A 23098-nucleotide genomic window follows, 5' to 3' on the forward strand; every position below is an offset into this window, starting at 1 on the left:
TAGGGGGAGGGGCTTCGCTTTTATGACTTTGGTCACACGCCGTCACTCAAAGATTGTTTCGATTGCCCAAGGTTATTAGAGAAAATACACTCGATTGGCAACGTTGGAAACTTGGCTAGTGTCGTTGCCAAGGCTTAGCGGGAAATTTATTTCGTATCATTTTGGATTGTAAGAAAATAAGTTAAAATATTAACATGAAGTATCTTTATTTGTGATTATCAACCAATTATGTAGTAGGATAGGTATTTTTTTAGAATTAGAAGTAATTATCTTTGCCGGTTAGGATTGCGTCATCGACCAAATGCTGTCACCCGATTTGCTTTATAGCGTTTTCCATTTGTCTGCTCTCGAGCACTCTAGATCGCTCTGATCAACATTATATGTTCCATTTGCGAGCTCGGATCTGCTCCGATCAAGTTTCGCGTGTTCCATTTCCCGCTCTCGGGTGTCTTCCTAGATCGCCCAAAACCGATCTGCCGATTTCGACAGATCAACGGATCGAGATCGAGATCGAGATCGGAGCAAAATTTCGCGTGTTCCTTTTATATTAGATTTTTTGGCAGAATGGCAGACCAAGACGCGAAAATTTAAGTTACTAGCAGACGAAAAACAACTGTTGAAGTAATTGTTCAACGGAGATATCAAAGCTTCCAAGTAATGAAGACGCGTATAACAATACGAAACTGCTTTATTTACCTCTGTACAAGGTTACATGAGAACATGGACAGTAAATTAAGAGGACAGGTTTTCGATACCCTTCCATAGTGCAATTTATTTCTCCCCGCGTATCAATCAGCTCGAGAGACTCCGAGGGAGTCTTGCAAGGTCGTTTGTACCACGTGATCTTAAAATTTCAAAATGGCAATCTAACGCGGTTGATATTGTTACGTAATTTTTGCGCTTGATATTTTAGTAATTTTTAATTTTGGTTTTTTAATTCAATAAAAACTATGAATTGATATTTAGTATATCATATTTAATCTATAAAAACGTGAAAAAATACCTTTTGGCGTAAAAATGTACTTCGTGTTTATCTTTTTTCTTTTTTCGAACAGTATCGTCCACTCTTAGCGATACTTGTTTTTTCAAATAACCTCGGACGACTCCCTTCGTGTGATTAGTTTACGGGGGCTAAAAACCAGGCCTTTTACCGATCCTCTAAAATCTACTATCCATGATGAGAACGAGAAAATTAAAACTGAACCAATTAACAACAGCTACATGCGATTATATATACAATTAAAAAAAACGTATTATCGGGTTTGTTAAATAAAAAAAAGGCTCCCGATAATCTTGCAGGGTAGATATAATACGGGTCAAGAGTCCTCAACGTGTTAAACTTTAACAACAACAAAGTACGGGAATATGTTCATTGCATGTTCGATTTGCGGTTTTACTCTAGTCGATTGGAGCGAGATCTATGACGTCAGAGACAGATTCAGAGCGAATCTTGAGCAATCAAATGGAAAACGCTATTAGTGTTTACTTAGCGGAGGCATATTTATCATTATGTCTCATAAGTATGCCATAAAAGCATTTCACTGGATATGACGTTAATTACGTCACTTCCAACTACCTGACGTCATCAACTTTACAGATGGGAAACAGAAGATAGTGAAGCTAATTATGAACACGCGATATTTCGTTTCCATGGTAACCTCTTAAATCGCGCTAGCTTTAGAAGAATTTTCGATTCATGATCCTCTAATTGGCCGATTTTAATATAATTCGGTTTTGGCGCGCAACACTACCTTTACATCACGAGGAAAAACAAGCTTATTTACCTGCTTTTATAACCTAATATGGCGGCGTATTTTCATGTGTAAAATGAATTTTAGGATAATTTAATTAAAAGTTCCGTTTGAAACAAGGTCCCTTTGAAATTATTTTCTTTCTAAATGTTATACAGAGGCACACTTATAAGGGATTATGTTACTTATGGTGAAAGCTAAGAGCATCCGAGGGCAGATCACTCCTCTTTCGGGTGCAAACTTAATCGGATTTAATCCGATTAATTGTATTAATAATCGCGATTAAATTTTGAATCCGATTTAATTTTTAATCCGATTTAATTTTTAATTCGATTTAATTTTTAATCGGATTTAATTTTCAGTAGGATTTAATCTTTTTAATCTGGATTTAATCCGATTAATTTATTAATAATCGCGATTAAATCTTTTGAATCTGGATTTAATCACAAGTTAATTTGGATTTAATCACAAGTTAATCTGGATTTAATCACAAGTTAATCTGGATTTAATCACAAGTTAATCTGGATTTAATCACAAGTTAATCTGGATTTAATCACAAGTTAATCTGGATTTAATCACAAGTTAATCTGGATTTAATCACAAGTTAATCTGGATTTAATCACAAGTTAATCTGGATTTAATCACAAGGTAATCTGGATTTAATCACAAGTTAATCTGGATTTAATCACAAGTTAATCTGGATTTAATCACAAGTTAATCTGGATTTAATCACAAGTTAATCTGGATTTAATCACAAGTTAATCTGGATTTAATCACAAGTTAATCTGGATTTAATAACAAGTTAATCTGGATTTAATCACAAGTTAATCTGGATTTAATCACAAGTTAATCTGGATTTAATCACTAACTAATCTTTTAATCGCTATGTAATCGGCTTAAATCGTTTATTGAGTGGGGTTAGAACTTTCGCCTCGCAGTAATAGGAGCCGGGTTCGATCCCAGCATTTGGCACTGGTTGAAAACTTGCAAACTCCTTTGCCGGTTCTTCCCCACTGGTTCAAGGGGTTTTCCCCCGATTTCTTCGGGTTTTTCCTTTCCATAAAGACTTGTAGAGGTTAACGGTAATAGTGAGCGTAGGGAGCTGTCGGCTCGCGTGGCATGAAGGGTTTGCCACCACCCTCCAAGGCACTTTGACCCGGACATCTGTTTAAAGGTATTAAAAGTCGCTCGTTGACTTGGGTATTAGCCTAGCTGATTATTATTTATTTAAATTTTAATTATTAAATCGATTTAATCACAATCTTAATTTTAGGATATATTTAATTTTTAATCGTGATTATATCTGCTTAATCGTGAATATATATGCTTAGTCATGATTATATATATGCTTAATCGTGATTTAATCGTCTTAATCAGAAACTGAATTTAATCGTGATTAATCAACTTAATCATTATTTAATAAATTTAATCGGCTTAGTCACTAACTCAATTTAATCGTGATTTAATCATGATTTAATCCATTTAATCGGCTTAGTCACTAACTCAATTTAATCGTGATTTAATCATGATTTAATCCATTTAATCATCTTAATCATGATTTAATCGGATTTAATCGATCAAGAGTGCAAACTTAATCATCGAAGTGAACTGCCCCTCGCTAGCAACCTATGTGAAAGTCAATAGTTTCAACACCTTTTCCATGTCCTCTTTATAGGAAATACCTGTTGATTTCCTTCTTGTCAAAGACCCAGTGAAATACTGAAATTCTACCTAACTGATAAGGATCGTAGGACAAATGTCTTTGCGTTGCGAAAGAGATAAAAAGCTTATTTCCTGCGCATGAATTCACGGTGTTCTGGATTTCCTGCGAAATCTCCTACGGATTTTAGTTTACTTTATAATTTTATTGTTAGGCAAATTTCCGAATCGAAAGGACGGGTTTCTACAAAAGAGTCTACGTACAAAGCTTTAAAATAAGCACGATAAATATACGTTGTTCATAAGTTCATATAAATTAAACGTTTTAGGTTGAAAATAGCCGTATTTAGTTCCAGAGGACATGGATTATACTGGGTAATTTAAGACATTAGATAATAATAAACATAATTATAATCTTATGTTTATACATTTTATATTTTAGTTCTTATGAATTTGGAACACTCCAGACACAGAAAGGTAATTTCAATCAAGCTTAAACTCAAGCAACGAAGTTATATTAATTACTTTTGCGATTTGATACTCAAGAACAATTAAGTACAAACGGAGTAAGTTCAGATGGAGGAAGTTCAGCAGAAGAAAGTTTAATTGATGAACCAGAACATATCAAACTTAACCAACAACAAATACGTGAATATGAGGAAGCTACTTTCAAACCTAGTAATATTTTTTCTATCATTTATACATGACCGTTTTATGGAGAGGTCAGCGCACGTACCCAAACAAAATATCGTTTTTTAAAAATCGGATTGATAAATTTACGAATAATTTTAAATTAATCTTAATTAAACTTACTTACCAATTAAAAGTAATTGGTTTCATAAATTCATTGAAGTATAATAAGTGATTTAAATCGATGACTTTTTAAAATCACTCGATTTAAATAGCAATTTAACTCACCGATTTAAATAGCAATTTAACTCACCGATTTAAATAGCAATTTAACTCACTGATTTAAATGAAATTAATTTAAATCATACAACCCTGATTAATGTGCCGTGCAAAGAATTAGCCTTTTCAGTGGAACTATTGATATTTTTAACGCAAGAAATATAGTATAAAGGTTATACACTACATCTATTTAATTTTAACAATTTATCATATCATATAATTTCAGTTTAAATTAGTGTTGTAAGTCGGAAAATTTTCCGACTTACAACACTAATTGTAACAATGTAACGCTATTAATGTTTTGTAGTATGTTTACTGAAATTAGACATTTTATATCGATAAAAAGTTAAAAACATTTAAAACCCTTAAAAGGTAATTATGTTTCAAATTTTTATTTTTCCGATTTGCGGAAAATTTTCCGCAATTCGGAAAATTTTCCGCATTTTATTTTTCCGGAAAATTAACATCCCTAGTTTAAATATTAGGATATAATGATAAATAATTGAGATAAAATAATTATATTATAACCATAAAATAATTGGTTTTATTTAATTTCTTATAATAATAGGCTTAGGGGTACCTGTTTCAATGGCGCGAAACGGTACAGTGAATGCTCTGACTCCTTGGCCTGAAACTGACTAGCTAGTCACACCAAAAATTGTAAGTGCGCCGACCTCTCCATAGAAAGATCGTGGTTTATACATACATAATAAAGATTTATATACCCCGTGCGGTACGTAAGTTAATACCAGAGGGTATTTTTTGACCACCCATTAATTGGTCTTTGTTATACAGCTACGATAGCGCCACCGTACGAGACGCCTGTGAACTACGAGCCGCCAACGAACAGAGAACTTTCATTAAGGTGAAATTATATATTAAGTTTCAAAATGTATAAGTTTCTATAGAACAATTCACATATGGCTTGCAGGGAAACAAATATTTAGAAAGCAGCTCTTAGAGATTCGATTTCAATAATTTTTATTTAAATTTAAAATACCAATTTAAATGAAGTGTTGTCGGATTTAAATCTATGTATTTATGAAAATGGACCAAATGGGTTCTCCACAAATTTGAATTCAGAGCAAACTAAAATATATTTAGTATTTAATTAGTAATTATATTTAATTGGGATTTATTTAAATTCGAGTTGCAAGTCGGAAATAATCAAATAAACTCAATAAAAAATCTGATTTAAATCGAAATTAAAAAAAACTCTGCTAGATGGCACTGATTGATTACAAACAGTATTAACGGCTCGGACAATTTTTATTTTTTTCCGAAATAAAGAAAAAAAGGTTTTCATTATATATTAGCCTAATATTGTTCGAATATTTTCTCGAATCGAAAAGTAAAACTAAACCACTAGACTAATCTTAAATTTTTCCGCATTTAATTTTCCCGGAAAATTCACGACTGTAATTTAAATTTTCGTTCACATTATAAGAAAAAGTCATCAATAATATAAAATAATCAAATAAACTCAATAAAAAAATCTGATTTAAATCGAAATTAAAAAAACTCTGCTAGATGGCTCTGATTGATTACAAACAGTATTACTATTACCTTTTATAACATTCAAATCTGAAAAAGAAATCGTTGGGAAAAGTAAACAAATTTCTACATTTCCGACTGTTAGCGCCATCTTGTAAGACTTTGGGGTATTTAAAAATCGGCTTCAAATGGCGTTACCCCAGCGAAGCGATCTTCTCCCTGGACAAGTGTACATCATTGTATTATATTGGAAATTCATTTATTATATTAAACTAGCCGAGAAGCCCACCCTACGGGCGGGCCCTCAGCTAGTTGTGTTTCGAGGCACACCACCCCAGTCAGCCCACCTACCCCTCTTTCCCATGTGAGAATTGCCGTAGTACCTTTTCCCCATAGTCAATCCACCCCAGTACCACCCCCTCCCCCTCTTTCCCATGCGATAATTTCCGACGTACTCTTTTCCCCACAAACATTACTCAAAAACTCGCCTTTCTCTCTCTTCCAAACCCCCTACTAAGGCACCCCTCTAATTCCTTTCCCCATGCCAGAATTACCGGGGTACCCTTTTCCCCCGCAAAAATAACAAAAAACTCACCTTTCTCGTCGCAAACCCCCTTGTACCCCTGTAAACCCCCTGTATCCAACGGCATATTTGCCCCCCCCCCCCCCATGGCGAACATAAACAAATACGCTCGTCCCTGAGCCCCAATCCCCCTTTGCCCCGCGCTGTTTATAGTCGAACCACCTCAGTAACGAAGCGAAAGGCAGTCCCGGTTTGTCTCTGCCCCGTGCCGCCTGTGTCTTCGCTCGGTTCGCCGCCCCGCCTTTGGTACCCTTACTGACAAAACAAAACCTTAGACCAAATTGGTCTAAGCAAAAACACAAAAAAGGCTATAGTTAAGCCACTAACAAAGCGAAAGGCAGCAGCTTCTCTCTCCGCCCCTCGCTGGCTTTCTCTTCGCCGCCCCGCCTTTGGCTTCATGACAGACTAAGCAAACTTTCGTGACAGCTCGGACGTACGACTGACGTACCAAGCGCTCCTTATAATATAGATAATATAGATTGGAAATGTGTGATTTTCAGCGTGCCAAATATAACCGACGAAGGAATCAGGGAAGCCGTGGTCGACTTAGCAACTGATACATGCTGTTACGGCACCACAGCGGCCAAAAGCATGACATTCAACGACACGATTCACAAAACCGCTTTTCGCGTAAGATACCATTTTATAATATTTATTTTATTTTAAAGTTACCAAAACTAAAAAAAAGTTACAAATATTTCCGAAAAGTTACCAAAACTTAAAAAGTTACCAAAACTTAAAAAGTTACCAAAATTAAAAAGTTACCAAAATTTAAAAAGTTACCAAATTTAAAAAGTTACCAAAATTTAAAAACGTTCTGCGGTAGAACGCTCACCTGTCGTTCAAGCGGGCTCGGGTTCGAATCCCGGCCGGTTAAAAAATTATACTACACCCAATGACAAAAAGAGGGCGCTTTTGGGAAAACCTTTTCCCTGATTCTAAGAAACTGCGTACGCAGTGATTACCCTTTGCCCCGAAAATGCGAACGCGTTCGCAGGCCTGACAGACAGACCCACAGACAGACAGACACGGTGGTTGTATAGCCCCTCCTAGGGTACAAAGTCCCCTCGGAGAGGTAAAAACGTTTCCAAATTTTAAAAAAGTGAAAATTTCCTATTAATTTAGTACACCCTCGAAACGTTCACGGAAAAACGTGAGGTTGAACTGGCATTCGTATCAGCGGACCCAGGTAACATTTTACTTTCTGCTCAAATAGAAAGCGAAACGTTTTAGCTTGATAATACTAAGCTGGGTGGAATAATGTTTAACGCGCATACGTACCACGCAGATACTCCAATTTCGAAGGGAGAGGCCCCGCTTCCGTGGGACATTTCACTTTCTCCACCCGAGCATTTCGTAGACCACTCAGTGATGACCGAAATACCCAACACGGGGGAACTGAGGACCTGCTTCGATTGTGAAGGGTGTGGCAAAACTATGTGCATGTACTGCGTCGGAACCGGAAAGGTAATCATTATCTTATCATAATCATCGTCACCATTGTCACATAAATGTGCCAATTCCCTATCTTAAATAATAACCGTGATAATATAATAATCAAGGCACCATCTTAGGCTTTCGTAACCCAGTTTGGACAGGACCTTAGGCCAAGTCATTTAGCGACTTTTAATGCCTTTAATTCAGGTGACCGGGTTACATTTTCGGTTGCCATGGGAAAACTAAAGCCCATTGCAACTTTTCGCTTTGGCAATTTCCATACTACCATAAGGTTTACCTAACCCCCGAGTTTCAACAAAATCGCTGATAACCACCTCGGGTAGTCTCCTTGTCAGTAGAAATTAATACAATCTTGGTCAGCGCAATAGACATAAGCGATTAATAATTATTAATTAGAAGCTTAAAAATTAACTAGTGACATCCGTCTAACAGGGCTCCCAGAGTACCTATATTTTTTATTATTTTATTATTAATTATTAATTAATATAATTAATAATTTTATTATGATTTATTACAAAGTTTAACCGTATTTGAAACTTGGTTTCAGGTGACATGTCAGGGATGTGGCGGCATGGGGCGAACCACCTGGTACAGGTCAGACGGCTATATGCAATACGATCCGTGTTACGTTTGCTACTCCAGCGGACGAGCCAACTGCTGGGGTTGTTCTGGTTCGGGAATGGGCACTTGCATAACTTGCTTTGGTCGCAAAGCCCTCAAATTGTTTATTCAATTAACCGTAACTTGGTAAGTTCACATTTATTTATTTGTTAATTAACAAAAATGAATTTATTTCCACGTGGATTGGTAGCCTCGACATAATCTATCTTGAGGCAAATCCCCCTCATTATCTAACAATAGCTGGTTTGTTTTCGCTTGTTCCGGGATTTCGGAGTAGGGTAAGAAGAGTAAGGCTTTGACGTCATTTTACTCCGATTCTTTGCTGCCAAATACTTTGAGTCGGAGAAAAAACATTTTTTCAAAATGGCTGCCGGTGGCCTTTTTAGCAGATAAATTGTGGCTAGCAGACGACCAAATCCGATTTACTCCTTTACACCTCCTTTTCAGAAAGAGTAAAAAGTGTAGCCCTAATACTCCGGAACAAACGAATAGTTTATGGGCTGGAGTAACTATCATCCCCGGAACAAGCGACTAATTATTATTATTAAAACACATCGGGTACTCTCCTTGTTAGTTCATCAAGATTAGAAATGAAATAGATTCCAGTGAATTTGATTTAAAAACCTCAGCCATATGCGGCTTACTGGTTATTTTTACTTAACACCATAGTTTATTACCATTACTTGAACTTTTAAAGAACCAATTTCAAAAATAAAAGGCTCAAAACTTACTAAGCCAAATCATTTAACCAAAAATAACGGCGCCCTTTTGTCAGTATTCACGCGTGATTTTTAAAGCCTGAAAAGCGAGTCTTCTTAGTAATCTTAGATTCTTGGTCCATGATTGAAGTGCACCGTAGTGACGTATTTCTTTTCCCCTCTCACGCCGGGTTGGAAACTACAAAATTATGATATATAGTCGTCCTCCCTGACTACAAAAAAATTCATTCTTGTAGTAGTCATTTAAGTAATCTATTAATTAATTAATTAATTAATTAATTAGTACTAGTGTTGTAAGTCGGAAAATCTTTCGCTCGGAATATTTTCCGGAAAATGACCGAGGCGTTTTTTTCCGGAAAAATTTTCCGTATTTTTCCGAAAAAAAATTCATTCCATGATTAGTCTAATTTATTGTTTGCAAATTTAAATAAAGCGGCATTTTCGCCTATTTTTTTGAATCTGAAAGTAAAACTAAACCTCTAGACTAGCTTTAAATTGATTAACAATGTAACACTATTAATGTTTTGTAGTATGTTTACTGATATTAGACATTTTAAATCGATAAAAAGTTAAAAAAATTAAAAACCCTTAAAAAATAATTTATTAGTACTAACAAGAACGTATATATCATGGTCTAATTTTGCCCCTATGCACGAGAGGGGGGGAGGAAAAACGTCACCGTTGTGTGCTTCAATAGCGTCATATGACGTCAGTTGTAAGGAGGGAGGAGCTTACTGTTAGAGCGAAGCCAAAAATCATCTCAACACAATCAATGTCCCAATAAATAACTACATCCACAATTATGTATTAAAAAGCTTACAAAATTTAAACAAAAATTATTTGATTTTGATTAATCGTTTAAATATTTAATTATAGGACTAATCACGTCGACGAATTTATCACGGAAACCATCAATTTTCCCAAAGAATTAATTACCAACAAACTTAGAGGAAAAATTGGATTTGAGGAACGGTATCCTAAGGTAGAAACGCGCCATCTATCGTCTATTACATTAACTAACACACGAGTACTTCATTACCTAGGTTTTTCCAATGACGCAATTTCCGGACGAATCGATAGTTTTAGCGTCTGAAAGTATCGTTCGGAAACACGAAAGTGAATTTCCTCTCGAGAAAGTTTTGGAACAGGTATAATGGCATAAATTACGACATGAAATGCCGCCATTTATTGGATTAAAACTAAGGCTGGACGAATAACCGATTTAACCGAATAATTCGGTGAATATCGAGACGAATAACCGTCTCTATATTCTTTTCACGCCTCTTTTAGTATTTGATCAAATATCGAATAACATTTCAATTATTCGACGAATATCCGGAAAATATAGACTCTTATTCCGGTCTCCCCAATCGGCCTGTGCCACTGCATAGCTGCCTATGGGGATGGTCAAAGCAAACCTTTTTTGAGGGGAAGAAATTTTTATGGTAGAGCTCTCACTTGGCGGTTGACGGCTAAGATGGCGGCGCCCAGTGAAATTCAAATAAAAGTATCTATAGGGCAATTCTATATAAAAGAACGTACGTCATTGTTCAGTTGGCTCTCAGCAGATACTTTTTTGTGTGTACGTAATCTATGACGTCAATTAAATAATTCAGTTCTACCATTTAGATATTCATATTTAAATTATTTCGACTATTAGACCTGTTATTCGACGAATATTTGGGTCTTTATTCGATGAATATTCGGCATACTATTCGACGAATATTTGGGTCTATTATTCGACGAATATTCCGTAAGGTAATATTTGCATTAAGCCTAACTATTCGGTATTTGGTTCGAAAACTACTATTCATCTCAGTATCCGATAAGAAACTTTTTGGGTATTCGATATTCGTCTCGATAAAAGTGCTATTCGCCCAGCCTTAATTAAAACGCAATTATTTCCCGTTTAAATTACAGCGTCAACGGATTGAAGTGGTGCCCATTGCCGAAGTTCTTTATCAGTTTAAAGAAAAGAATGGCAATTTTTACGTTTATGGTTTGGAAAATCAGATACATTTTGCAGATTACCCCCAAAGCTGTTGTTGGGGCTGTACCATAGTTTGAAAAATAAAATATTTATTTAACTTTATTCTGGACAATTATTACATTTACATCAGATTGACACGATTATAGAGATATCGTCAGCTTGGACACATTTCGAATTTTGCTATTTAGGGTACATCGTAAGATTGAGATGTCCAAAATTCTAAAATATATATGTTATGACACATAAAACAAATATAGGCGCATTCACATATTGCCTACAGGGAAATAGCTAAAAAGGGGCGAAATCCACCCGAGGTACCTTCCTATTTAACAATGTTTGAGGTAGATGGCGACACTTTATGAAAAATAAACGTTTTTAAAAAGTTGTTAATTAATTACTAAATTATAGTACTTTAAATTCTTATTAAAACTATATAATTTTTGTAATTTAAATTAACAATTAATTTTAAGAGTAGTTAACACTCCGCCATAGATGGCACTATAATACCATTTTAAACTATCCAATCAGGGAAGATAATTTTGTATTTTGAATCTCGACAAAACCGTTCTCCACTAAAAACTGAAAACTTTCAACCAATCGTCGAAAATGAAAATTATGACGTCATGTTGCTATCAGAGCGCCATCTACTAACAAATAACGCCATCACCATGTTACCTCAGATGAATGTTACCCCTTTAAAATCGTCTTTGCGCGTTAAAAATTGTAAATCGATCTATATAGTTATAAAAATTAACTTTGTTATTAATTATATTATAGTCACTTCGTTGACGTCATAAATTATTGTGGATAGAAAGAAATTTAAAAGATTTCCTATGTAATTCCAACCGTTCTAGTTTGGGTTAGGATTAAATACGTGTATTAAAGTATTTGTTGAATCTTATACAACATTGTATATTAAATTGGCATCGAACACCGGTGCGTTGCGGTTGGAATACTTCTACAGGGGTAATGGGTTAATGATAAACTATAGCAAAAGTATATAAAATAGTTCCTATGAGGGAAGTATTCCTTTTCCTATACTGCTTGAAACGTGAACCTTTTCAAATAATGGTTTCAAAGATAAAATCGTGCGGGGAGATATACATCCAACTATGAATAATTAAAATTATTTTAAAAAATAACCAAATATTCAAAACTACATTTTAAAGCAAGTGTCTGCTCGTCATGAAATAATTTTTTTCAACAGATGTCGCAACAAGATGCATACGCTACATTTTGACGCAAAAGGCGGGACATAAAAAAACCCCTCGCGTTGATTGGCTCTTAGTAAATTGGTCAATAACATAAATTACAGCAATTATAAACAATATTTTTACATCGGATATATAATTTAGGTTAAAGTCCACTAAATAGAGTATAAGTTGTCTAATTATAATACTCTGCAATGGTTATCTGACGACATTATTGTTTCGCTATTTTGAATTTTAGCTTCCTTTGGCATTAATAGATGGCATTTTGAATTTTAGCTTCCTTTGCCATTTATAGATGGCACCACGCTCTCCACTAAAGTCACGTTTTTCGAAGAATCGGATAGATTCAGGGCCATCTCTAATAACAGGGGCCTTATCATAATACAGGTGGCAATGATAGAGACGACAGTTGTTTTAATTTGCCACGTGGTATAATTATAATTATAATATAATTTGGTGTATCCTTCCGCGTTTTGTCCTGTAAAAATCCCTCTATTTAGAAAATGCTTCGAACTTGCGAAGACACATGTTTCCTACGTCCCACTATTAATTTCCTAATACTTTTATGATTACGCAGAAACACTTCAATTTGAACCAAATACAGTTGTATAAACAATAGATTTATTTGCGTATAACGTAGGTAAAGAAGCTGAATTTCCACACAGAAGATAGACTTTATGAAATGACAATATTCCTGTCAAGATTATTGTCATAATAAGAAAAATATTAGAATTCTTATCGTTACTGGCTTATCTGTAGGCGTTATTGGAAATGATAAAGGCTCCCAACACGGAGGATTGCGAAGAAACCGGCCAAGTGCGCGACGGGGCGTTTCGAAGTCAGATACTGGCAAGGCTTGAAAGACGCGAGTGTCGTTTGCGCCTCCTGAAAAACGCACAATGAATAATTACGGGTAATAAAGGTGATCTAAAATGTAGCCAAGGCTTCGTTTAAACTTGAGCATTTTGCAGTGGTACCTTAGGAGCGGAACATGGTATCAATAACCCACTGAATGACTACCCACCGCCGCCCCCGTATTCCCCACCCGGGGCGTACCCAGAGGGACAGGGACTAGCGCCAGGACCGGGACCTTACCAAGTACCGCCGGGGCAATTACCACCGGCAGGGTCTTCTCAACAGACGCAAGAAGAGTTGAAAAATGTGCCCATCAACGAACTGCAGCAAATACCGGGTTACAACGAAGCCACTTTCGTTTCTAGTAATGTCTTCAGTCATTTTGCTTGTTAAGTTAATAGGCGATAGCATAAATTGTTTTGGTCTTAGCTAACTTGTTAAAATGTTCCCGGAAATTTGGCATAGCACAGCCAACTTCTATAACGCGCTTCCGTGATCGGGGTTGGCCGTCATCAAAACATAGGAGTGGCTTCACTAAGCCTAGGTTAATTTTTTACAATTTTCTAGTCAGAGACTTAACATCACTATCACAATACCAGGAAACTATATAGGTATACACTTGGAATGTCATGGTTATTATATTATTAGCTTACCTGATTATCTCTTTTATAACCATACAAATACCTGAAATTAGGTATAACTACACTTCTTTCGCGAAGAACGTTATAATTACTTCAAAATATTAAGTACGATAACAAATTGAGGTTTTTAAATCCATTGTTTTATAAGCCTATTTTGCGCGGGAAGATCGCCTATTTGTGACCATGACTAAGCATTCTTTTCGCGTCAAACCTCGAGCCAATGAATTTGAAATGTCGTGTTACGTCTTAAGGCTGGTTCACACGGGCAGTGTTTTCCTGATTTTCTCTATTTTCTCGTTTTACCACCTTTCCCCGTTGTTCTGGCGCGCGGGAAAACGACTGTACACACGTACAAAATTAAACGGATTTTCCACCGTCAGCGCTGCCGGTAAACGAGAAAAAGGAGAAAAAAATGTTGAAATATCTCTACTTTTTCCCCCGGTTTTCTGAAGCACTTTGAGTTCGACTAATCAGCGGGCGTTTCGCTGTCACGGGATTTTGAAATTCTTTAAAAGTAGGCTTAAGAATTTTTGCGTCTACCACGTGACGGCATAACGCTCGCTGACTGGTCGAGCCCAACGCCCCTCAAAAAAAGATTATCCGTTTTCTCATTCCCCGGCAGCGCTCGCTGTGATAAAATCCGGCAAATTTTGTCCGTGTGTACAGTCGTGTTCCCGACCGCCAGAACAACGGGAAAAGGTGAAAGTCGCTGTTGGTGAAAACTCGGTAAAACTCCTTCCGCGTCGAGTTTGCATGTTCTCTCGCCACTGGTTAAAGGGTTTTTTTTATTAGATTTCTACTTGCCATAAAAACTTGATGAGGTTAACGGTAATAGTGAGTCTAGGGAGCTATTGGCTCACGTGGCATGAAGAGCTTTCCACCACCCTCCTACCAGTATAACCAGGCAACCGGATATTAGCGTAGCCGATTATTATTATTATTATTATTTGTATTTATCAAATCAGCCCTTTTTATAATTGGTTCTCTAAAACGTCTTACGGTTGAATTGTTTCCTTCCCCCTGTCGTGCTGGGGGCTAAATTTAGTAAGTATAAAAAAATACATACTTGGTTCCATATTTATGGTGTATCAACGAATTTAATTCGTCTTTCTTAACAGAAGCTATGGGTAACTGTATGTATTTTTATGCATATGAAGTATCTTGTCTCTTAAATTAGTTTATTTTATTATGGTGATAGTTACGTTCAAAACTAGTCATGGCGTAAGTTAACGGATGATTTCTTACTATAGAATATACCCCATTTAAGCTTGGGTTGAGGTTTTGCTTTCAAAATCCCTAATACCAATGAAATTTTAAAAAAAAAATTAATTGTGAAATTTTAATTCAATTTTGCTATTAATAAATAAATATCTAATAGAATTTCACAAACATTTTTCTAACCAGCTGCAACAGCGCCACCTGCAGAGCAAGGGCCGCATTATGAACCGCCAACCGAGCGAAACCAGTTACTTAAGTAAAGTATCTTTATCAACTTCGATCAAATCAAAAGCCATTTTCAATCTGAGATTTTTAATTTTGATTTTCGTTTCTTTCATCTAGATTTTGAGATTTTATAGAAATAATTTCGTTTAGATTTCAAAAGTTGATTTGAAAATTTATAATTTGTTTAGCAAAGTTTTTTTGATTTTAAATCTCAAGGTAATTTTCTAAATCTTAAACAACATTTTGGGATTTGAAAGTGTAATTTTCGCGTTGATTTTAAATGCCGATTTTTCGATATTTAGAACTGACTTCGGAATTTTCAAGATCTCCAAAACTTTTTTCCGGGTAAAGTGTACGGAATTTAAAAATCTCAAACAAAATTTTGAGATTTTAATGTATAATTTTCGCGTTGGTTTTAAATGCCGATATTGATATTTTAGAACTGGCTATAGGTCAAATTTCCTAGTTTTCAAGATCTCCAAAACTTTTTTACGGGTAAAGTGTACGGGATTTAAAAATCTCAAGCTGATTCGGGAAATCTCAAATAAAATTTTGAGATTTTAATGTATAATTTTCGCGTTGGTTTTAAATGCCGATATTGAGATTTTTAGAACTGACTCAAATCCAATTCCAAAATATTTTTTATTTCATTAGTTTTAAAATTAAGAAGTTAGTGAGCGACTTATAGAACCAGATTTCGAAATTTTCAATTTTTAAAATTTCAAAAATCTTTTTCTTCTGTAAAGTGAACGAGATTGGGTCCCCTTGAATTCCAATTAGAAAGATTTTCAAAAAATTAAATTTTTTTAAATATTTAAATACTATTTCCAGTGTCCCAAATTTAACAGAAGAACAAGCCAGAGAAGCCGTTTTGAACTTCGCCTCGGAGACATGCTGTTACGGAACCAAAGTGGCCAGAGACATGATCATTAACGACATCACTTACAAAAGCGCCTTTCACGTTGGTTATATCCTATCGAATTGTTTATTTTTTCCGTAACTAATCGTAATTTAATTAGTACACGTTAGAAACGTTCTCCGAAAAACGAGAAACGGCGAGAGCTTTCAAACCTTACAAAGGTACTGCCTTACGTTTTTTACTTTTGTACATTTATTGGAACAAAAAGTATTAGCTTGATCGTTGCCTACGTTATTATAAAGGTTCGCGTATGGGGGTACTTTTGAATCGGATTTCCACCTACGAAGGGGATTTCAAAAATCTAAACTTAACCTTTTCCATAGAAGTAAAACAACTATTTATATTAAATACATTTAAATTTAAATTGTTTCTGTGCTTGTAATGCACGAAAAATGGCTCTCTGAGCTCGATCTAATTGAAACAAAAGAGCCATTTATATTAAATCCATTTAAACATAAGTTTATAATATGATAGCTCCCTATAAGTTGGAATCCGCCATGGATATAACGTTAACAGTGATTTATCCCATATAAAATCAAAACCGGTATACGTGACTCCCTGCGGCGACTTTTTGCCCTATCTTTTTGACTTTTTCAACTTCCGACGATAGCGGAAACGGCTATCTCCATGGATACGAGACAGAAGCGCGTGAAGTTAGCTAGGCCTAACGACGCTTGTTTTAAATTTTACATGGGGGTCGATGGGTTTGTTGACTGGTGAAGTATTAATTTAGGGAAATTTAACCGATAAAACAACTATAATGTGTCAACATTTTGGAATAATATTTTATTCATTTCAATATGAACAGGCATTGTCGTAAAATATTCGTAGTTTAAAGCAACTGTCGGCTCTATCATTGCCACCTGTAATATGAAAAGGCCCCTGGTATTAGAGATGGCTATGAATCTTTCCTATTCTTTGAAAAAAAGCTACTTTAGTGGAGAGCGTGGCGCCATCTATTAATGGCAAATGTAGCTAAAACTCAAAATAGCGAAACAATAATGGCGTCAGAGAACCATAGTAGAGAATTATAATTTGGCAATTTTTACTCTATTTAGTGGACTTTATCCTAAATTATATATCCGATGTAAAAATATTGTTAAAAATTACTATAATTTAGGTTCTTGTTCAATTTACAAACGATCCAATCAACGCGAGGGGTTCTTTTATGTCCCGCCTTTTGGGTCAAAATGTAGCTTAACTAACTTGTTTTTATTATGATGACAGCGATATCATTCTGTTGAAAAAAGAGCTACTTGACGTCGAGCCGACACTTCTTGCTTTAAAGCTTATCTCTTCGCGACAACTCGCGTTAGACTTTGATCCCGTCGTTGAAACGAAACCGGATTTCACAGGCAAACTCTCTTTTCGATTTTTCGCCATCAGATGGCGACACGCCGCGACTTCAACGTCTTGGGAGAAATCACTCTTAACTTATAAGCTAGTATATGGTTTAAATTCATGAAATGTTTGTCCTAACCTTCCCTTTTCTTAAATTAAACTTCTTTAACGAAACTAAACAAATTAATTTGCATCCCAAAGTTGAAACCTCGCTGTTGCCAAGAAAACAGATTTATCGGGCTAAAATGCCGAAATGAATTGAAGAAATTTCAAGTGAAAGGGCCTTTATAATGACGTAGGCAACGTCTTGATCCAGGATTGCCAAAGTGGTTAACCCGATGAAAATATAACTTTCTAGGAACGCCAATTTCGGTCGGCTACGCTCCCTTACCGTGGGAAATATCAGTCCATCCGAAGACGCCTTTCAAAAACGACCACGTTGTGGTTGAAATACCCAATACCGAAGAAATTAGGCCTTGTCACGCCTGCATCGGACTGGGCCACAAACGTTGTAACAGATGTCTGGGAGCTGGAAACGTACGGTTGACAGAGCTGTTCCAAATGCATTTTGAAAATGCAAAATGCAAAATACCATTTTACAGTATTTTTCATTTTACATTTTGAGTTTCTAGGAAACTACTTTGCATTTTACATTTTGTGGGTTTGATATGTGGAAAAACATTTTCAAACTGCTTTTTCAAAATGTTTATACTCTGGTTCCATCATCGCAGCTCGTGTAAAGAAAGTTCGTCTGCTATTTAATCCTAAGTAATCATAGATGGCGATACTCAGTTACTCACTTTCTCAGAAGCAGACGAACATTCGTACAGCGCCACCGCTTTATTTACCACGCTGGCTGCGAGGATGGTTTTTAAATCTCTACGTTATTATTATTAATTATAATTAATAAGTAATAAAATATTAATAACTATTAATTTATTAAAATATAAATAACTATTAATTTATTATTAATTTATTAAAATATAAATAACTATTAATTTATTATTAATTTATTAAAATATAAATAACTATTAATTTATTATTAATTTATTAAAATATAAATAACTATTAATTTATTATTAATTTATTAAAATATAAATAACTATTAATTTATTATTAATTTATTAAAATATAAATAACTATTAATTTATTATTAATTTATTAAAATATAAATAATTATTAATTAATTAAAATATAAATAATTATTAATTTATTATTAATTTATTAAAATATAAATAATTATTAATTTATTATTAATTAATTAAAATATAAATAATTATTAATTTATTATTAATTAATTAAAATATAAATAATTATTAATTTATTATTAATTAATTAAAATATAAATAATTATTAATTTATTATTAACTAATTAAAATATAAATAATTATTAATTTATTATTAATTAATTAAATTATAAATAATTATTAGTTTATTTTTAATTAATTAAAATATAAATAATTATTAGTTTATTATTAATAAATTAAAATATAAATAATTATTAATTTATTATTAACTAATTAAAATATAAATAATTATTAATTTATTATTAACTAATTAAAATATAAATAATTATTAATTTATTATTAACTAATTAAAATATAAATAATTATTAATTTATTATTAATTAATTAAAATATAAATAATTATTAATTTATTATTAATTAATTAAAATATAAATAATTAAAAGTAAACAGAGTGCATTTGTAAGAACATTTTACATTTTGAAAAACCATTTTCAAAATGAATTTTGTATTTTTATATTGAGCTGCAAAAACCATTTTATATTTTATATTTTGCATTTTGAACAACCCTGACGGTTGATAAATATCCCAAAATTCTTTGTAAACTCTAATTAATCGAGTGTATATTAACAGACTTGTTGTTCGTCGTGTGGAGGGAGTGGGCACAGACATCGAAGCGGCGACGGCAACCATCATCACCATCACTGCCACGGATGCCACGGCTCCGGACGCGATAGATGTTTCCACTGCATGGGCCGCGGGCACGTCACTTGCAGCACTTGCGACGGCAAGACGCAACTGAGATTTTACATCAAGTTAACCGTGACCTGGTAATAACGATTTCCGGATTAAAGAGGAACGGTCAAGTTTGAACCAGTTAGATAGCACTATAGCCCGTTAAAAACTAAAATTTATGGCGAAAACCGCATCAAAAAATACAAAGTGGAACAAATTTAATTTTTAATTAAAATAAAGAAATTTCGGGAAATCGAAAAGTGCGCGTCCGCCGTGACCCCTGGTGAGAAGTCGGTGAGACAGAAAAACAACGTAAAAGCGCGCGCTGCTGAAGACGCGAAAAATTTGTTTCGCAGGCGCGGCGCGTTCCATTTATACGAGACCTAAGCCTAAATTGCGCGATTTTAAAAGTGAGGATAGTGCGCAAATCACTCACTAAGGTGCTGCTGGCGCTGCCGATAAGCCTTAAAATGGCGTCGAAAATTCAAACCCAAATACTTGGCGTTATTTTGCGTTTCAACTTTTTACGTCAAAAACTATATTTTCAAGACAAAATAAGGTACGTGTAAGTATATTGAACGTCTTGTTGATCTTTTGATATGCAAATGAGGCGATTTTTGGAAAAGCTTGGCCGTTCCCCTTTAATTATTTTTATCACAACGAGATTAATTAAGGATTAATTAGGATTAATCACGTGGAAGACCATATATCGGACACAAATGATTTTCCCAAAGAACTGATCAGGGAAGTTAGTGGACAGGTTGCTTTGGAGGAACGCTATCCTAGGGTATTTATTAAAGGCGGACCTCGCCATCTAACGGCTTTTTTTTTAATTTTAATTTATATTCAGGTGTATCCGGTGACGCACTTCCCGGATAATTCCGTGAATTTGGCTTCCCAACGCATCGTGTCCAAGCACGAAAGGGCCTTTCCTTCCGAAAAAGTTTTGGAACAGGTAACGATTACAATTAGGGCATAGCGCCGCCGATCCAACGACGCCGACGCCGATATTTTATCTGGCGCTGAACCGCCGCCGCCGAGTTACTTTTCGGCGCGCCGGCATCTCCTATAAAATTTGGTATCGTCCCTTTCGACCGAATTCCCATTTGACCGAAATCCCAATGGGCTGGAAAATGTAATATTTTCGAGCCCAAAGGGTTAGAAAATTCAAAAGCCCCATTCAATTTAGGTTAGGTTAGGTTAGTTTAGGTTAGGTAGGGTTGGGTAATGTTGTGTTAGGTTAGGTTGGGTTAGGTTAAGTTGGGGCCTCCGTAGTAAAATGGAATTTAATTTCGGTCGAATGGGATCAAATATATATTTAATTAAAAATCGCACATTTGGGCTATTTTCGGTCACCAAAAAAACGCATTCAGTCTAATGGCACCAAAGCGGATCCCGCCGCCGAAAATGTTTTGAGTTTTTCTGGTAACTTTTGTTCTTTCAAAAACATTTTGGAATTTTTTTTTTTCAAATTTTCGAAAGGGCGATAAATTAGTGCCCCTAATTCACGCCACCGCCGACCAAAAAAAATCAACGCTGACGAGGATTTGAGAAAAATCTGCACGCAGCGCCGCCGCCGGATGATTTTGGCCAAACGCCGCCGCTGACCCAAGTCAAATCGACGCTATGCTCTAGTTACAACACAAGATCGAGTAGCCAGCTGGGCGGTTTTCTCGCCCAATTGGGCTCCTTTTCAAAGCGCTTTGCGGCGAAAAAAAGACTTTGGCAAGAGGCGGATTTTTGTGGTTTTCACCAAAATTATAAAATTTAATTGGTTTTTTAATTGTTTATATATATATATATAGTAATTATTTGACCGAAAATGACGCTTCTATAAAGTTTTCCACTCTTTTTCGTAAAATTTGCCTATAAAAGGGGATAGAATGTGGGCTGTTTTTTAAGAAAAAAAAAACATTTTTATATCTGGGCTAGTTTAATTTTCGTTTGGGCTGTGGGACGTCACTTATACCACAACGCCACAAGTTTAGGTTTGGAATATTTGTGATCTAAATCCATCTTTCAAGTCTTTCTCAAAAACTAAAAACGCGTCGACGCGTTTCTTAATTCAAATGACGCGTGCAGCGTTTCCAAAGGCTCCCGTAGTGGCGCTGCGGTACCGTGATTTGGGGTTTTAAACGTCGGAGTTCCATCCCCATCTAAGGCTACGCCCACCTTAAAGCAAATGTCGGCTCTATCATTGCCACCTGTATGAAAAGGCCCCTGTTATTAGAGATGGCCATGAATCTTTCCGATTCTTCGAAAAAAAGCGACTTTAGTGGAGAGCGTGGTGCCATCTATTAAAGTCGAAGTAAGCTAAAATTCCAAATAGCGAAACAATAACGTCACCAGAGAACCATTGTAGAGTATTATAATTAGAAAATGTTTACTCTAACCAAATTATATATCCCATGTAAAATATATTATTGATAATTACTGTAATTTATGTTATTGACCAATTTAAGGTCAAAATGCCGCTTAACTGTCTTGTTTTTATTACGACGATAGCGACATCTGTTGAAAAAAAGAGCTGCTTGACGTTGAGCCGACACTTTCTTTAATATATCCCACGCGGTCATTTTATCTCTAGTTCACGTAGTCCTATATACTCTTTGCTTATACCTGGCACGAACGCCATCTACGAGTAGAAAATCAAACTTGTCCTCTTTAATTTCAGCGACAACGAATACGGATAATTCCGATCGCCGAAATACTTTACAAATGGAAGGATAACAACGGCAGATTTCACGTCTACGGTTTCGAGACCAAAGTACATTTCCCGGATTACCCACAATCATGTTGCTGGGGTTGCAATGTACTTTGAAACAAATGTTGGCAGCTATTTGGGAAAACCATGTTTAGTTCATGTAAAATAAGAATAATTCTGTTTATGGAGATAAAACTATGATATGTATTCTCGAATTTGTTATATTTTTTGGGTTAACCTAAGTAGATCTGGGCGAATAGCACTTTTAGCCAATCGAGACGCGTATCGAATACCCAAAAACTTTCAAATCGAATACCGATACGAATAGTAGTTTTCGATCCAAATACCGAATAGTTAGGCTTAATTCAAATACTGAAAAAAAAAAGAGTAAAAAAGACCGTGTAAAATTTAATAAAAAAATCACAGACTATTCGACTAATATTTACGTCTATATTCGACGAATATTTGTCGAATAATAAGCCCGGATGTTCGTAAAATAATATGCCGAATAATAAGCCCGAATATTCGTTGAATAATATGCCGAATATTCGTCGAAATATAGGTCCAAATATCAGTCGAATAACAGGTCTAATAGTCAAAATATTTTAAATTCTAATACCTAAATAGTAGAACTGAATTATTTAATGACAGTATAGGTCACCTATGACGTAATTAAAAAACTAAAACTATCCGTACACACAAAACGTACCTCGATATTCCGCCGAGTTATTCGATTATTCGCCCAGCCTTAGGTTAACCCTTTAGTTATTGTTTTAATAAATCTAAAAACTTGACAAACGAACTTTTTTATTGGAATGACT

At 35.0% G+C, this 23098-nt stretch overlaps 2 protein-coding genes across 2 annotated transcripts; both read left to right on the forward strand.

Annotated features, from left to right (window-relative positions):
* The first annotated feature begins 3650 nt into the window (after positions 1 to 3650).
* LOC149961268 (protein SSUH2 homolog) lies at positions 3651 to 11286 on the forward strand. The gene is made up of 11 exons (XM_090170392.1): positions 3651 to 3785; positions 3853 to 3887; positions 3957 to 4088; positions 5115 to 5184; positions 6897 to 7026; positions 7522 to 7585; positions 7685 to 7863; positions 8402 to 8601; positions 10071 to 10176; positions 10238 to 10342; positions 11115 to 11286. The coding sequence occupies exons 1-11, from the start codon at positions 3772 to 3774 to the stop codon at positions 11259 to 11261; spliced, it is 1182 nt and encodes a 393-aa protein (XP_090026518.1). The 5' UTR covers positions 3651 to 3771; the 3' UTR covers positions 11262 to 11286.
* A 1920-nt stretch (positions 11287 to 13206) lies between these two features.
* Positions 13207 to 23075, forward strand: LOC149961269 (protein SSUH2 homolog). Its single transcript, XM_090170421.1, has 10 exons — positions 13207 to 13308; positions 13367 to 13614; positions 15296 to 15365; positions 16166 to 16295; positions 16354 to 16414; positions 17953 to 18131; positions 19472 to 19668; positions 20258 to 20360; positions 20424 to 20528; positions 22248 to 23075. The coding sequence occupies exons 1-10, from the start codon at positions 13295 to 13297 to the stop codon at positions 22392 to 22394; spliced, it is 1254 nt and encodes a 417-aa protein (XP_090026547.1). The 5' UTR covers positions 13207 to 13294; the 3' UTR covers positions 22395 to 23075.
* The last annotated feature ends 23 nt before the right edge of the window (positions 23076 to 23098 follow it).

Source organism: Leiobunum rupestre, chromosome 1 (assembly GCF_980474605.1).
Source record: "Leiobunum rupestre chromosome 1, qqLeiRupe1.1.hap1, whole genome shotgun sequence".
NCBI classification, from domain to species: Eukaryota; Metazoa; Arthropoda; class Arachnida; order Opiliones; family Sclerosomatidae; genus Leiobunum; species Leiobunum rupestre.

What these genes read in the sequence shown, in the direction of transcription:
- LOC149961269 (XM_090170421.1), top strand. An exon ending in GAGCGAAACCAGTTACTTAA is followed by an intron (nt 15,366 to 16,165) that starts GTAAAGTATCTT and finishes TACTATTTCCAG; the next exon opens with TGTCCCAAATTTAACAGAAG. An exon ending in CCGAAAAAGTTTTGGAACAG is followed by an intron (nt 20,529 to 22,247) that starts GTAACGATTACA and finishes CTTTAATTTCAG; the next exon opens with CGACAACGAATACGGATAAT.
- LOC149961268 (XM_090170392.1), top strand. An exon ending in GGAAGCTACTTTCAAACCTA is followed by an intron (nt 4,089 to 5,114) that starts GTAATATTTTTT and finishes TTTGTTATACAG; the next exon opens with CTACGATAGCGCCACCGTAC. An exon ending in AACAGAGAACTTTCATTAAG is followed by an intron (nt 5,185 to 6,896) that starts GTGAAATTATAT and finishes TGTGATTTTCAG; the next exon opens with CGTGCCAAATATAACCGACG.